General features: G+C 38.4%; 1 protein-coding gene across 1 annotated transcript in view; it reads right to left on the bottom strand.

Annotated features, from left to right (window-relative positions):
- The window catches only part of CNTLN (centlein), a 277,320-nt gene that overhangs the window by 242,776 nt on the left and 16,109 nt on the right, over positions 1 to 18,435 (bottom strand). Inside the window, exon 2 of the mRNA XM_024211087.2 lies at positions 9,588 to 9,676. Coding sequence (XP_024066855.1) covers positions 9,588 to 9,676 — 89 coding nt within the window. The remainder of the gene's footprint in view (positions 1 to 9,587; positions 9,677 to 18,435) is intronic.

Raw genomic sequence — 18,435 nt, 5'->3', positions numbered from 1 at the left:
GTTAGCAGAAGCTTGCAGCATAAATTAAAGCCTTGTATGGAATTTTATCAGCAGCTCCTCCTGGCGGTATAGTATGACTTCCAATACTCATTACAGGGATGCTCCCAAAAGAGACACTAGGTAAAACTACCGTATGCTACACTACTATAATATCTTTGGATCTCTTGCTGCAGTTTAAAGGATAAGGTTCGATTAGCATGACTAAAATAAGACTTGTTCTTTATAAAGGAAACAGGTATATAGAAAAAAATATCTTTGTTGGGTCCCTTTATACATTTACAATACATTAAAAAGGTTCACCAAAATATGAAAAAAAAAATCATGCACTGTCAAGAAGTTGATGATGATCAATGACTGAGACAAACTCCTGTTTAGCTAATTAGAACCACTGATGAGCAATAATGATCTGAGCTAAGAATATTTGCAGACTTCTTTAGGATGAAAAATGGAGTGAAGAGAGGCTGTCAATTCGTACAAGTTTTAAGCTCCAATCACTTTTCCCATGAGTACTACCTATTTAAAAATTTTAACATAGCTGTATTTAGCCACATGGATTATCCACATTCAGCTATCACCATCCACCGAAAGCCAAAAATCTGTGAAATTATTCTAGAGCATTAACTAAATTTTATTGTGTTCTGGCCCACGCTATATATTATACGACATGACAGTATCATATTTTCTGGGATTTGGCCCATTTTTAATGAGTTGTCAAAAATGAAATATTAGAGACTATAAGGAAACATTTAACTATGAATGAGGTGTGAAAATAGAACTTGCATTACAAAAGCCCACAGATTTTCAAAAGCAAAGTTCAGTGAAGTTCGTAAAAATATTATATTTCATAAAATAAACTTGCAAAGCAGTAGTAAAAGTAATAGGGAAAAGAGATATTTTGGATTCTACCATAGGTCTTTACTTGCATCAATCATTCAATTAACCATTCTTCTGAAAAAAATAAAAACCATCTGAGCTAAATAAAGATGTGCTATTTTTTACATTTAATGACAACTGGTTTAACTAATAAAAAGACTGGGGCTGTTTATTTGGAGAGCTCTCCATAGTTTTATTGCTCACCTCATCTCGATTACCGTATGGATCACATTTTTATAAGAGCCTATTTTTTAATACTCAAAAAGAGCCCCTTTATAAATTTCCCCCTAAATATCTAAGGAAGTTTGGAGACTCTGAATTGTGTGATAAAATCATGGTTACATTCTCATTATTATTTATTTGGCTATCAAATTGAAAATTATGAAATAATTCCCTGGACATATAATTTTTTTTTAAATTTCATTTAGAAATTGGAGAAGGAGGGAGAAAAGAAACTTGAAAGGCTGCAATATTTCAAGCAGAACCTTGTGCCTGCGCAGAACCTGCAGCAGGAATTGGGCTTATGCCTAATTTTTCAATTGGAAACTTTATGGTGCCTTTCACTACATAGTAAGTGAAAGAGTTGAAAAAACAGGGCTAATTAATTTTGATATCCTAATAAATTTCTATTCCTCCTCATTCAGATCCTAGGAATGCAAAACCTAACACTTAACAGTCAACCCAGATTTTATAATTGCCACATGCACAATGAATTCCTTTGTTTTTAAATACTTAGAGAATTGTACTTCAAACTGATTTATAAAATATGGGAGGAAAAAGAAAATACATACTTGAATGCCATTCATGCTACAATTTTTAAAGAAAGGCCATTTATTTCTATAACATGATCACGTAGCCTACTTGAATATTTCTTTACAACATGCAAAATTAAGTACCGGTACATAAATCTTTAAGCAAAATCAATCTGATTGCAACCAAAACAGGAAAAAGAAAAATATCATACTCTGAAATTAAATTATTTTTCATAGATTCTAAAAAAGTTATCAACTTATATGTGTATACTCCTATTATATCTGTTACTTGTTCTGTTATCTATTTTATTGCATGTTTCATAATGGAAAAGTATCATTAAAGAAACCAATTTTTCCTTTTACAAGTTCAGTGACTTTCTTCAGTAGGTGATTTATTACGCAGTCTGATTTTAATATATGCACATAGAAGACTCTTTACAGTTTTTATATTGAGCGTAGTGTGTGAAGCATGAAAATTGTGTCATATTTTGCTGTGAATAATTTTGCAAACATTTTTCATCTAGATACACAAGTCTCTTACAGTGTTCAAAAATATCAGCACTTCAGAACAGACTGTTTTAACATCTGCACATCACCAGGGTTTCCCCCAAGGATTTTTAAATGATGCCTGCTTGTGCTGAATAAAGTGCTAACTTGCACCTTGCATTTCAAACTGTGTCCTGAGCAGCCATCCAGTTGGTACAACACCAGCTGAATTCCCACAGGCCACTGTTCACTCAGGCTTGACTGCAATTATCATGTCAATATTTTGTGCTCCGATATGCAGATATGCACACGTGCAAGCTGCATAATACTTTCTTCTCCATGGAATGTTGACTTATGTTCAATGTTCTGAGAATTTTTAATGAAATAGGATATTAAACTTCCATCAACTATAGACAGTCACAATTATTTGACCTTAGATGAAAAGGTTACACCCTTATACTCTATTATTCTGTCCATTTTCCTGAGTGATAATTGGGGAATCAAGTTAAAACACATTTTAATTGTTTTAATAAATTCACACACATGCACACACAGAAAGAAAAAAAAATAGTAATAGTCCTTTAAAAGGAATCAACTGTTATTTCCTTCCTAGTCCTATTGTCATTCACTTCCTGTTTTCACTGTTTATTGCTTATTTTCACAACAATAGCATGAGACGGCATGGAAAGCCACCTGCATGTGATGTATTAGTCCTTCAAAAAGATGCAAGTGAATGAGCAAGTTACATTGCTTTAATGATTTTCTTAATAAACATCAATCTAAACTATTTTACACATGCACCAGTTCAATGATTACTGAGGTGGAAAACATCAGACGTGTTCCTCACTTCCAGCAAATCTGCATATTTTGGATTCCTAAGGAATCCAACATGACCCGATGCTTCACAGCTTCTTGACAACCTGTGATCAGATATCCTAAATCCATGGTGAAATTAAAGGAAGTAACAAATTACTCCAATTGATTCTACTATCACCACTTCATTTGTTCCCGGACTAAGGCTGATCTTCTCTTCATCCATCTGCTCATTTTCTTCCAGACATTGAGACATCTTGGGGATGACAGAGCTTACTTTAGTGGAGACCGAATTGCTCACTTAAATACTGTGCAAAGAATGTTGACACTGGAGTCCAGATTTCTCAGAGAGATCTCAAACAGTGAAGAGCAGGGGGAGAGTGCTGAGCCTTGCAAGACTCCACCTATGGTTCTAAGTGAGGAGAAGCAGGAATCCATGCGATCCATGCAATAGGAATAAGTGTATCTAGCATAATGCTATCCCATTTACTTCTATTAGGTCTTATATCAGCACCACAGTCAATGATGTTAAAAGCCACTAAGGGATCTAGTAATATCTCCTTTAAAAAAAGTAGTCTGGGGGGCAAATCAGAATGAATTGTTGGAAAAAACTGTCAAGATTTCGTGTACAGTAAATAAGAAAAGGCTTACATAGGCCTTCCAATCAAAAGGTGTTATACATATCTTTTAAAATTTACAGCAATGTTCCACCATTCTATGGACCCTAACTATATTTACTAAATGCCTACATGGATTGACCTGTTAACTCAGGACTTTTTAACACCTTTATTCTTTTTAAAACATTTTTCCTTTTTAATTTTATCATCAAAAATAAATGTTTCAAAAGGCAAGCGAACTAGAAATAGCATACTTTTTACATAATACAGAGATCAATAGTATTTAAAGTAGTTGGAAAGTACACTAACATGAGATATACTTTTACAATGGCTTGTTTGAAAATACCTGGAGGCTTTTACATATCCCAAAGGCTTTTCTCATTTGCACAGCAAAGATAATTTTTTGTTTGCATCTGAATATTAAATGGGGAATGTAGTTACAATCACCGAATAAGAACTGCAAAGAATGCTGAAAAATAAAATATCTTCTGTGTATTTCAGGAATTAACACTGCAGTCACAGTGAGGTACCAGTTAAATTTTAAAATTTTTAGGGCAGCTGAACTCCCATTTTGGGAGCATGAAAGCATTTTGAAATTGTAAAGTTAGAAATAATGGGAATCCTAATATTACTAAAAAAAATCTAACATGAAATGGAAACAAAAAATTGTACTTTTCCACCTAGGTCTGAGAAATTGCTAGAATAAAGTCATCTAACAATACAAATATACAATTACTTGATTGTAGGACTAGTAATTCCTGAAGTCTCAGTTCCTACCAATTTATGCTTTTCATTTTCTCTTCATCATTCCATCTTCTTTGTATTGTGTGAAGTTGTAACTGAGCACTTTAGCACCTTTAGACTTGCATCTTTTTATCCCTTATATTGTCATTACCTGCAGAAAAATTGCCTTCTTCATCCACCAATTTAAGGACTGAATCTCACTGTATAGTACTGCCAAACTCATCACATCTTGGGTATGAGATATTTTCTTTCCTGCTAGTTCTTATGATGTGTTCCAGGAAAGGAAATAAGTAGCTGTCCTGTGACCTTAACTAAAACTGTGATGAAAACTTGTATCTTAGTGAGCACTGAAAGTTAGTAGTTGGCATAAATATATTGGAAAATAAAGGTATGCGAACACTTGTGCTATCCATGTTGTATAGCCCCAAGGAGAAAGAACCAAAAAGGCTGAACACATCTCAACCCTGAATCAAGATTTTCTCATTGTCAGATTTAACTGCTCACTGATGCTTTTAGCATTTCAAACAAAAGAGGACATGTTAATATAAAATAATTCTCATGTGGGATCTGTTGCCTTATACCCATTTCTCTACAGTGTAGGATTCTCAGATGTTGCTGATTAACTCAGTGCTTCTATTGTTTGCTTATCAGGTTTACCGAGTCACCATGTTTCATAATTTCTTAAATCTGTATTTCTTTGGTAGACATGGTAATCCCATATCATTCCTCTCAATCTTCCAGCCAGCAGCAGAGCCATGTGGCATTGTAGTTCTGCAGACTCCCTGGAAAGCTCACTAATGGAAAGGAAACATCTTAGAGTTGAGAGAAAATGATACTGGCATTTGAGCACAGAAAGAATTTTCTTGGTTCCTGAAGTATAGGAAAGGAGGACAAGGAGGACAAGTTTTCTGAAAGGACAAGAGATGTGGGAAGGTAGAAGAACTAAAGGCCACAAGAAGTCAGAAGCTGTTGGAAGACTAGAGCTGTATATGATGACAAAGTTGATTTGGAATTGGGGAGGGGGCTGTGATGCGGCACATGGGGCTGTGATGCGGTACATGGGCCTCACATTGGCAATGAGGGGGTTAAGGAGCCTGTGGACTCAATTGACCCTGCCCCTGTGGGGGGGGGGGGGGGGGAAGGGCGGAGAGAGGAAGAATGAACTTTGAAGACTATAAATAGAATGCAAGGAGGCATTTTGTTATCCATTCACTGAGAACACCCCTTGAAGAGCCTGGTTATTTCTGAATGCTTGGACCCTGGTTTGACTGAAAAGCAGCTAGCTCTGCACAAGACTGAATCCTTAGGGGAAAATCTACATTATTAAACAGGAAAAGTAACCATTGATAAGTACAGACCCAGGTTTGCATTTTATGATTTTCTTTTATGTTTAACCAATTCTACTTCCACTTGCTATCCTTACTCACTATTTCTTAAATTTTAACCTTTGATAATAAACTTATGATTGTTTTCACTATATCTCCATGCTGCAATATTATATAGGAACTGATTCTCAGTTGAATCAAACAAACTTGTGTATACACTGTCCCCTCGGGGATAGCAAACCTGGTAATATCGGTGAGTGTCTAGAAACAGGGGGTGAATACCACAGTGGGGATACGTCAGGTGTGGCTCAGGGTGCACCTATTATTAACCTTCAAGCCAAAGTAAGGGCCAGCAGAGCCCTGAGGAGATTGCTTGGGTGGCTAACTGACAGGTGGCATCAGGAAACCTAGGGAAGTGGTGGAATCTCCTTCCTTGGAGGTTTTTAAGGCCCGGCTTGACAAAGCCCTGGCTGGGATGATTTAGTTGGGAATCGGTCCTGCTTTGAGCAGGGGGTTGGACTAGATGACCTCCTGAGGTCCCTTCCAACCCTGATATTCTATGATTCTATGAAACTGGCACCCAGTTAAGCACAAGAAAGTCTCTCGGTCACTCTGGCAGAGGGGTAACAAGATAACTCAGTTCTGGGTACCCCTTTGAGAGTTTCACAACCAGGAAGGAAGACAGAGCTCTGTTACTTGCTCAGCGAGGAAAACCTGCTTCCAGGCAAGACCCCGTGGAAGCTTGCTACCTAAACAAGCCATTTGGTGGTTGGGCAACTAAGCCCAGGAAGACTATCAAAAAGAGACTAGCAATACGGAGACAAGCCCAGAGCAGGCTGCCACCAGTGAATCCGTGGATGAACCTTATTTTGAAGTTCACTGTTTTCCTGGGTAGGACTCAAGTATGCCATAGCCAGAGTGCTATGGTACCACAATACCAGATCTATGAGGTCAACACCCAACTATTAGGGACCTGCACTGGAGTGAATCATACCAACAGGCCACACGGAGGCACTGCCCAGACAACCCAGTTACAGGAGCAAAAAGAAGAAAGATTTATAAGTAAAGTTAGGGCTATAAGCGATTGCTAGAGAGGGGCCCCTCAAGCAAAAAAAAAAATGTTTTAAAAAGTGAAAAGTCTCCCTTTACTAGGCGCTCTATAAATCAAAAACCAAAACCTCCATAATCAGGTGCAAAGCTAGGAGTTTTATAAATCGTATCTGCACTGAATGGGTATCCCTAGCAATAACTAAACTTCCAAACACTGCTTCAGGATCCTCTGCAGTTATGCTAAGATCTGGAAAAAATGCTCCAGAGGCAATTGGAAATTCCATAATTCTGGCCAAGAAAATGGGGGAGACATATCATAAAGACATTACACACACACACCTTGGACATTCATACCTTTGAATTCACAACAGCAGTTCTACTGCATCAAACAATGTTCTTTTAAGAAATAGAAGCAAAAGAGTGCACTTAGGATTAGAGAAGTGCATGAACAGTACTGTCACCACGCTTTTGCGCACAAAACAAAATCAGAATACAAGACTCAACAGCCAAAAATGGACAACAAACATTGCATAGACCAAAAAAAAAAAAAAAGAATATTCCAAAACTTTAGAAAAATCAATAGACGCACCATAAAATAATATTATGGAATGTTTTCCGACCTACCACGCTCTTTTATCTTCTAGCAGCTTATAGAATATATAAAAGGATAACACATAGGATTTCATTATAGTAACAAGAAAACTGAAATAATAAATAGTAATAAAATATTTAATTTATATTAGAGTAACACCCAAATGCCCCATTTAGGATTGGGGCTCCATCATGCTAGCTAGGATGACAAATACATAATGATAGTCCTTGTCCTGAATCGCATACTAACAAATTTAAAATATGAGGCAACAAGTGTGAAAAAAATCCTAGGAAGAAAAGTTGGAGGAAGGGAGGACAAGAGACTATAAAAGTGTCTGAACTACAGTTCAGTATCTGACTACACTCTATACAACTTAATGGCATTTCCTAACTTTTGTGAGCAAGTCTTTGCCCTACGTAACTTCCTTTTAATGCGTTTTTTTTTAATGTAATACACACACACTCCTTTTATAATTATAGGGAGAGGCACATACCCAACACCTATAGATAAGGCAACCTAACACTTCTCATTATAGTTCCCTGATTTCACTTTCTTAGAACTTTACCAAGTTTTTCATGCAATCAGCTTTCAGTTTTCTGTGTTTGCTCTCTGCCTCGGGTTGATATTTTTACATAAATAATTTTTAGCAGAAGTGGTTCCACCATTTCCAAGAATGAAGTTAGCAAGGAACAGTTTTGCCAAAGTTAAAAAAAGTGTGACTGTTTTTTTAAACAGCTCTAGCACCCCTGGGATTTGGAATAAAACTTTACATTTGGTAGGGGAATCTTCTGTCCTCATCAAAAGATGTCCGGATTTGGACAAGTTATTAATCACAAAAAGTCATCATCTGAACATACACAGCAGAACTTGTTCTAGAATTACTCCTACATTTTCTGAATGTTCCAATGCAGCCACATTACCCATGCAACATCAATTTATGTCACCTTGTGTGTATGCATTATGCTGTAGACTTTAACTATATGATCACATACTATTTTTACCACACAGTCATTTCTTCTTTCAGTGCAGAGGATGGATGGCAAATGAGACAGGGTTGTACAGTGAGTGAGCTGTTGACTGTAGAACCCAGGCCATATTCACAGCAGATGCTGATTGGTGATTAAGGGAGGGAACTGCAACAATCAAAAGGGGGTTTTGTGGTTAAGGCGCCAGACTGGGACGCACAAGAACTGGGTTGTATCTTGCTCTACCACAGACCTTCTACATGATGTTGGGCAACTCACTTAATGCAAAATTTTCAGAGGTGGCCACTAACTGTTTTCCTTATTTTCTGGGTGTCCAACTTGAGACACCTGGGACAAAATTTTCATAAGTGCTGAATACTCACAACTCTACCTGAAATCAATGGAAGCTTCAGGTGATTAGAACCTCTATGAAAGTCAGGCCACAGCTATCTTAAGTTGAGCACCAACAATTAATGATCACTTCTTCTAATTTTGGCCTTAGTATGTATCTGTGTGGCTCAATTCCCCATCTGCAAAATAGGGATACCATACTTCTCTAGGTCACAGAACTAATGTGCAGATAAATTTATTAATATCTGTAAGGCAATCATATATTATGGTGCTAAATTCATTAATATTTCTAAGAACCAGATACTATGGTGATGAATGCCATCAGTAAATAAGATATTATTTATTCAGTGCAGGGCTTGGAGATAGAAAGAAGTGTTGAACAGCTGCCTCTTTCACTTAGCACTGTCCATCCTGTCCACTGAATAATGCAGGGACCCTGTGGAAAAAAACAGTATGTGATCATTTAATTAAAGACCTCACCAAAATGCTTATGTACCAGGGAACAGAATTATAGTTGCACAGGTAACCTTAATTCTAGAATTACCTAATTACTAAGTGCTTGATTTTGCAACCTAAAATTCCATATATCATGTATGTACACAGTATATAAAAACGGTCAGTGACTACCATTCAATCTAGCCACCATTAGCAGCCCTTATTTTAAAAAAGGAATAACACCAAATGAATCTGAGGGATGTGAGGATAGACTCCTTATACATAAGATTAGGAACATCGTTCAATGCAGAAGGAGCAGTCTGGATGAAAGCACAGAGTTTTAAAGTTTATTTAGATTTGCTTTTGAAAAAAAAAAAAAAAAAAAAGCCTATCTCAGGCTTTAGGAAGTCTTGACGAAGTTTAAAGATACCATTCTTACAAATTAAAGGATCTAGATAATTTCAGAAGTTTATTTTTTTACAATGTTTTTTTAAACATGAAACCATGTGGCATCAAATAGAAGAGATATCTAGCATATTTGATTTAAAAAAAAAAAAAATCATACAGAAAGTCTTCAAGCTCACCTTTCCACCACCAAGCTGACTGCTTGTGTAAGATCTGGATTTGCCACCTGGAGGCGTTTCCACAAAGACCATACAAATTCTTTATCAGCCTTAAAAACACAAAGAGAGAAATAAACAATGCAAAATATGTATGTTTAGCATACAACTTTTACAGAATAATGAACTATTAGTATTAATATTCAGAAGTTAAATTATTAAGAACTATATTTTAGAGAAAAGTCCAGTGACTTTACTGCTGAAGATGATGTATTTACTTGCTTGTTTCAACAGACGTTCAACTCAACAAAGAGAAACTAATTTAAAAGTATTAGCACAGAAATAGTAAAATATCTTTCTAAAATGCTAATAGATAAGTCTTCAATGACAGCTCTCACTCCTCCTTCAGTTCTAGGTATAAAAGAAATGCAATTCACTCCTTCACCAGAGGAGCAAGTCTGAACTCCCAAATTCAGCTCCTCTGCTGGAAGAATGCAGTCTCTTATATCAAGGATAGAATCTTCTAATGATACCGAGGAACTTTCAGATCTTGCAGAAAAAAATAACTTTTACTAGAAGCAGAACATTTTGACAGAGAACAAATAACACGGAGGACAAACTCCTCCTTCATGAAACAAAGATTTTAAATATAGATGCTTTAGAAGCAGCGAGATGGAGGTTCTATAAGTATCAGTAAGAGAGTATTAGAACTCACTTAAGTAAGGCAGTGTTTTCAACCTTTTCCATACTAGTACTCCTTTTCCATTTTGGGATGTTCTAGCAAACTAGCAATATGGCAAAGATACTATGCTCATGACTCTTTAACCCCTTTTGGCAACCCCCAGGCTGAGAATCAAAGCCTTAAGGGAAGGAGAGGCTAAATCCAGGGTCATTCCAATGAAAACAAAATTCACAACCCACAAGAAAAGGAATGTTGTTATCCTCCCCATTTTAAAACTGCAGCAGGAGAGCTGAGAATAGATTTTAGGTTAAAATTAAGTTGAAAATGCACTGTTCTTGCATTTTATTCAAATACAGATATTAGTTTTCCACATTTAGAATTATGGATTTCATTCATGTGCACCAGACAGTTTTATCCTAAATTAGGTGGCTGTCACAGTTTCGGGGTAACTGCATCAATATTCCCCCTCAATGGTCTACTCTAGAAGTGCCCAATCAGTCTCAGGCCTCCAGCCATCTGTCTGACTTATGTCCCACTCCCTTCTGAGTAGGGATTTTAAGACTGCACAGACCCCTGCCATACACTGTGATATCTCCAGAAAGCTAATCTCCCTATCCAGCCTCTGTGAGTTGCTTTCTCTCCGAGGGTTATGAATAGTGTATTGCCAGCAGTCACAAGTTATCACACAGCTCTTCCTCAACAGAGTAAGTTTATTTTAAGGAGAAAAACATTACCGAGAAAACATATAAAAACAACAAAAGTTCCTACACGCTTAGTAAAAATACCAGAAATTGACCATCGTCCACATGAGAACTCTGCTAATTCAACATCCCTTCCAACCTTTCAGCAAGGATGGGGTCCCTTTAGGACCAAAAGTCCCATCCATTTGCTGAATCAAAAGGAAGACCATGAGTGTAAACTCAGCCTTTACACATCCAAAGTTCTTTCTTTATCTCTTGGTCACTGGAAAACCCAGTATGAACCAATATATGCAAATTATCCCGGGGTGGTACCCTCTCTGGAGTTGTTTATAGTTAAGGCTAAGATTTTGTCCTGGATATTTTTAGTAAATGTCAGGGACAGGTCACAGGCAAAAAGGAAAAATTAACTGAAGTCGTGACCTGTCCCTGACTTTTACTAAAAATATCCAGGACAAAATGAGGATCGGCGGCCAGGAGCTGCAGGGTACCCCGCTGCTTGTGGGAGACCCTGCAGCTCCCCACCGTTGAAGTCACGGAGGTCGCTGGAAGTCACAGTTCCACGACTTCCGCAGCCTCCGTGACTAAATCGTAGCCTTATTTATAGTCTTAGCAACCCACCTTAATCACACCCCACTGTTTTTAGTTCATGGAGCAGCTATGGAAACCCTCCTTGAGGGTGTAGAAGAGAGTCATACATAAACCATTCATAAATTTAATACAATGGTCCCAAAAGTTACTGTATGGGGTTGCAATATCCATCACAGTGGTTAACTACAGCAGTGGCAGAAACGATCACAGCACTGGTAAGGAATTTTCAACCAATACAGCTTAGATGCAACGTCTGTCTTTCAGCAATATGTTTTTTCTTCTCTCCCACCTCAGTTTTCCATTTGGGATGACTTATGCTCAAAGTATTCAAATTGACTTGCTCTAGGATCATACAAGGAGCTAGAGGTTTAGGTCAAATCAGAAGACATGACCATTCTGGGTTCCAGGCCTTTTTCTTAACTACTAGTAAAACATGCCTACCTTCTCTCCTCCAATGCACTGGGCTTCAGCAATACCAAAGGGGGGGGGGGGTGGAATCAAGGAACTAACAAAATACCGTCGTTGCTGTAAAATGAATTACATCATTGATACCAAACTACATTTGGCAGATCACAAAAACCACTGTAATTCCACCAAGGTACTGATTCAGGAAAAGCACTGACACACCTGCTTGACTGGAATGGGAATACTCAAAACGTAAGCCCTGATGCAGGAAAGCACTTAAGTCATGCAACAGAGACTAGTGAACCAATATTATAAGATGCTAGGATATTAAAATTTGCGTGTATTAGGTATTTCAAAATATCACATAAGTCATGACCACTTGACAGTTCCGACCACAAGTTTTTCAAATTGAAGAAAAAAAACTAGTATAATGGATATAAGCTTAAATCAACATTTGTGCTGACAGGTAACATACCAAATTTCAGCCCATTGAAATTCAAAATATTGAAGACAATTTGTAAATTTAGGTTTATAATTCTAGAGTGAGACTAACTATACATGCATGTAGGTAACTGGAACACCCGGTCGAAAAGGGACACTGGTGCCTCCGGTCAGCACTGCTGACCAGGCTGTTAAAAGTCCGGTCGGTGGTGCAGCGGGGTTAAGGCAGACTCCCTGTCTGCTGTGGCTACACACGGCTCCCAGAAGCAGTGGCATGTCACTCCTCTGGCTCCTATGTGTAGGGGCATCCAAGGGGCTCCGCATGCTGCTCCTGCCCCAAGCACCGGCTCTGCAGTTCCCATTAGCCGGGAATTGTGGCCAATGAGAGCTGTGGGGGCGGCGCCTGCATACAGGGCAGCGCACAGAGCTGCCTGGTCACGCCACCGCAAAGGAGCCAGAGGGGGGACATGCCGCTGCTTCTGGGAGCTGCCCGAGCTAAGAGCTGCCCGGAGCCTGCACCCCGACCCACTCCCACGCCCCAACCCCCTGCCCCAGCCCTGAGCCCCCTCCCACCCTCTGAACCTTACAAGTCACCTTTAATTCATCAGAAGTGCTGGAATTCAGCTCCTAGTGGAGAAAGGGCTGAAACTTAAAGACAGACAAAATGAAACACATTAATGAAGTTACTAAATCCAGGCCAAAAAAGGGACAATCCATACAGTTAATTTAGACTAAAAATGCCACCTATCTTGTGACACTGTCTATTGCTTTAAGATAAATTCAGTTCTTAGATTTCTAGTTGTCAAGTTTTTAGGTAAGAAAACAAGTCAGAAGTTAAATCTTTAGTAAAAGACTTTGCTCAACATTATGAAGTATCTCCTGAATTTTGTGCTCAAAAAAGTCCTCCACAGAAGTACTAGTTAGTGCAGATGATACAGTCTCATCGTATGGTGATAACACTCTTTCCATTCTACCAGTAGCTCTGGAGGATTTAAACAGAAACTACAAAACTTAGACATTTTTAAATCAGCAGGTTCAGATAACTTGCACCCAGAGATTTTAAAGAGCTGGCTGAGGAGATTGCTATACCATTAATGTTGATTTTAAATAAGTTTTGGAGCACAGGGAAGTTCCTGAAGACTGGAAAAAAACTAATATTGTGCCAGTTTTTAAAATGGATAAACAGGAAGACCTGGGTAATTATAACCCTGTCAGCATTACAATGATTCCGAGCGGGGAAGATAATGAAGTGGCTGATACAGGACTTGATTAATAAAGAATTAAAGGAGAGTAATGTAATTAATGCAAATCAACACTGGTGTATGGAAAATAGATCCTGTCAAACTAACTTGATATCTTTTTTTGATGAGATTACAAGTTTGGCTGATAAAGGTAATAATGTTGGCGTAACTTATTTAGACTTCTGTAAAGCATTTGACTTGGCACTGCACAGTATTTTGATTAAAAAACTAGAACGATATAAAATTAACATGGCATACATGAAATAGATTAAATTCTGGCTAATTGATATGTCTAAAATGTAATTGTAAATGGAGAATAGTCATTGAGAAGATGTATTTCCAGTGGAGTCCTGCAGCGATCAGTTCTTGGCCCTATGCTATTTAACATTTTTATCAATGACCTAGAAGAAAAATCATCATGGATACAGTTTGCAGACGACACAAACACTGAGGGAGTAAATAAGGAAAAAGAAAGATCACTGATTCAGAGTGATCTGAATTGCTTGGTAAACTGGGTGCAAGCAAACAATATGCATTTTAATATGGCTAAAAGTAAATGTATACATCTAGGAACAAAGAACGTAGGCCATACTTAAAGGATGGGTGACTATCAAGGACTCTAAAAAAAGATTTCAGGATTGTGGTAGGTAATCATTTGAACATGAGCTCCCAATGTGACCTGTGGCCAAAGGAGCTAATGTGATCATGGAATACATAAGGAAATCTCAAGTAGGAGTGGAGAGGTTATTTTACTTCTGTATTTGGTACTGGTAAAACAGTGCTGGAATACTGTGTCCAGTTCTGGTGCCCACAATACAAGAAGGATGTTGATTATTTGGAGGGGGTTCACAGAAAAGCCAAGAAAATGATTAGAGGATTAGAAAACATGCTTATAGTGATTGACTCAAAGAGCACAATCTATTTAGCTTGACAAAGAGAAGGCTAAGGGGTGACTTGATTATAGACTATAAGTGTCTACATGGGGAACAAATATTTAATAATGGACTCTTCAATCTAGCAGAGAAAGGTATAACGTGATCCAGTGCCTGGATGTTGAAGCTAAACAGACTGGAAATAAGGTGTCATTTTTTAACCACAAGAATAATTAACCATTGGTACAATTTACCCAGAGTTGGGGTGGATTCTCCATCACTAACCATTTTTAAATGAAGATTGGGTGTTTTTCTAAAAGATATGCTCTAGGACTTATTTGGGGGAAATTCTATGGCATGTGTTATATAGGAGGTCAGACTAGACGATCACAATAATCCCCTTCTGACCTTGAAATCTATAAATCCATATCTGCCCGAGTTTGCAAAGAGCCTGAAACAAGAGCTCTGAGAGGTATAAACTGCCCAATTCATTTCAATGGGTGTTAGTTCAAATGCCTATGATGATAATTTAAAATGACAACATTAATTATTTCACTCCGTATCAAAGTATAGAACAAAGAAGAAAAACTATCATATTATGAAAGTCTATACAATCTATTGTGAGTGAAAGCTCATTTTGGCACCACAAGTGGGTTGGGTTTAGGAAATTACCATCACATTTTTCCTCAATCAAAAAGCCAAATCCATTGAGATGAGCACAACCCAGAGAGCATACGTGAACATATTTTGAACATCTGCACAATTCTGAGAGCAGCAGCTGATTTTGGCATCTCAACTGGGCAATTTATTTTGTGGGCAGAGCGTGGAAGAGTGCCACTATATTTTCTTTTTCAATTTGACCCCTGGTGGTCTGATTTCCAGAGTGAGTCAGCAAAACAGATCTATACCTCCACATGGGACCCTAAAGCCTAATATACTATCCCACACAAACGGCTATAACTATTACCATTATATATAATAATCGTTAGTGGTTTTACTTAATTACATCTTATTTTCTTCAAATGGCAACCTCTATACTAGTTTTCAAGAAGATTTAACTATCTGGAAAATATGAAAGGGTAGTAATAAGCTTTTTTTTAACTAGAGGAACTCAAATAAGCATTAGGCACATTTTCAAATCAGGATATTCTTTTGAGTGTTCTATTACTCATCAACTGAAGAATTTTCTTCCCACTTTGCAGAAAACTTCTCCATAGCCTTCAGAGTAAAATCTCATATTTTTTTGGACAAATCAGTGTCCATATCCAAAGTTATAAGGAGGCTAGAAATAGGGCTCACAATGGAACTTATCTGAAACCTTAACTACAGAGCCATAAGCATAGCTCCACAATAAGATAAGTGTATAGGGCCTGATCCAAAGCCCACTGAAGTCAATGTGAGTCTTTCTACTGACTTCAGTGGGGTTTGTACCAGGCTCTGCTCTACACAATTTAAGTCAATGGTACTTTCCATTGATTTCAATGGCAGCAGAATGTGATTTACTGGGGGGGGGAGAGGAAGAGGGATTTTGTTTCATCATTTTGATTTTGATTTAAAAGAATAATTATGAAATAATAAAGGACCATGTAATAGCTGCACTTTACATGCTGTCAACTTGTTGCAAGACCAATTTTCATTTTAAACTGTTGTGCTCTCTACAAGAATATCTCATCCAAGTGTTTAACGTAAATTACACAACAATTATTTGAGCTCCATGCTGGTTTCCATTAACTACTTGCAACCCCTTCACTGGTATTACACATTATTTCCTGTGACAGGGTGGACTAGGGCAGCGGTTCTGAAACTGGGGGTTGTGACAGGGTCATGAGGTTATTACGGGGCAGTTGCGAGCTGTCAGCCTCCACTCCCAAACCCCACTTCACCTCCAGAATTTGTAATAATGTTAAATATAAAAAATGTGTTTTTAATTTATAAGGGTGAGGGGGTCACACTCAGAGGCTTGCTGTGTGAAAGGGGTCACCAATACAAAAGTTTGAGAACCACCGGACTAGGGCAAGAGGCCCCTGCTGGAGGCCTCAGGGTCCTACCATACCCCGTCCCAGAAAGGTGCAGTAGAGAACTCCTGCAAGTGCCCTAGAGTGGCTGTGGAGAAGCAGCCAATCAGAAAGGCTGCAGGGAGTAGCCACCCAGGGCCCAAGGAACTGCAGAGCTAGAGACAGAGAGTTGCCACCTGGAGCTGGAGGAGTGAGGACTGTGTTCCGAGCTGGCTGAAGGAGCAGCAGGACCATGGACAGATCAGTTGATGGCAGGAACCAGGGGAGCAAGAGGGAGCTCCTGGCTGGCTGCTGGGACTGAAGGCAGAAGAACAGCTGGGGCCAGAAAGGCCCAGAAAGGCCCAGAAAGCATGAAGAGTCTCCAGGGAGGAAGCCCTGGGGCACAGCCCCATACCATGGTCGAGGGACTATTTGAAGACAAGTCAAGAAGGGGCTGTGGGACTGACGCAGGGAGGGCTTCAGGGTACGGCCTCATACCAAGGCCGGGACTATTTAAAGATTGAGCCCAAGGAGGGCTACAGAGATGCCAACGGAGGGGTACTGGGATAGGCCCCTAGTGGACTGCATACCCCAGAAGGGGTCTGGTTTGTTTCACATACAGACTTTGTGTGCGTGACTCAGCCAGAGGTCTGAGTTATTGAAAACGCACTTGAGAAACCACTAACAGAGGTCACTGCAGACTAAGTGCAATCGGCCGGGGGCACTCGCGGTGGATGCCACCCCATTACACTCCCAAAGATCTAGATATTTCAGAACATATATTTTAAATGCTATGGCTGCTCCTTCTCCAGCTGAAACAGAATATAAGATACCGATATTTTCCAAATTTAGAAATAATTTCTTTTCAGGCTTCCAAGCACAGTTTAAATCCGTGAAAAACAGAAGTACTACAGTATTATTTTAAATTAGTTCAAAATCTTTTTTAAGATACCAAACATCTTATACCTACAGCAGGAAAAAAGCATCAACATACAAACACTCACATAAAGACAAAGAAAAATCAAGTCAAATGAAAATACACTAAATAATAATGATAGAGTTGTGATTTCTTTTAAATTATTTAGGGGAGAAAATCAATAAGTCAGTGGGTCTTCAACTCTAAATAGCACTACTTTAATTATAAACCAAGACAAACCTCTTCAGCACAATGGAGAGGAGAACTATGGGGCAAAGGGGGAGAGAACACAAGTATGTCTAAACAATTTTTTTTTAAAAAAAGCAGTTGGTAAATAAACAGTATTAATTCTTTTCCCTCTCAGGTAATTTATTACAACCATTGTAGCCAAGGGATACCGGGTTGGCATGGGCATCCAAACAAATCACTCTGTCTTAAATATACACTTTAAACTTACATTGCACAATTTACCTTATAGTAGCAGACAGTAAGTAAGCAGAAATCTTAATTCTATCCTGGTTTGCAGACCTACAAATTCATCAAGAACGGAAGTAGTAATCCAATATTGCCAATCCCAATCCTTTTAAAAACATACATCAGGTTATCAAAAATCACGTGGGTGGCTTAAAAATCAAATTTTTTTAAATATATTTTGGGGTTTCTTTATTTACCTTCTTGGTTTGGGGTTTCCTTACCTCCACCACAGGTGTGTCACTTTTTCCAAGCTTCTCTGCAACCGACAGCATTAGAACCTTAAATTTATTTTTTAAAGGAAAGCTGAGATTCTAATCTATTCACATGACTCCAGGAGCTGGATATACACTCACAAGACTTAGACGAAACACTGGAGACTACCCCATACTTTATAATGAAAATTCCTGCCTGCTAGCTATAAAGGCAGATTACTAACGGGAAAGATATTGAGAGGGAGGGTTTCACTAGAAAGGAGGAGAAAATACTGCATCCTGCAACTTTCAGGTACACACAACTCTGAACAGAGCTATAAGGTGGATAGAAAGCTGGCTAGATCGT

The sequence above is a fragment of the Terrapene carolina genome, unplaced genomic scaffold (genome assembly GCF_002925995.2).
Source record: "Terrapene carolina triunguis isolate 2854851 unplaced genomic scaffold, T_m_triunguis-2.0 Scaffold113, whole genome shotgun sequence".
NCBI classification, from domain to species: Eukaryota; Metazoa; Chordata; order Testudines; family Emydidae; genus Terrapene; species Terrapene triunguis.
Note: the sequence above shows the minus strand (reverse complement) of the source record. Positions and strands in the feature narration are given on the sequence as shown.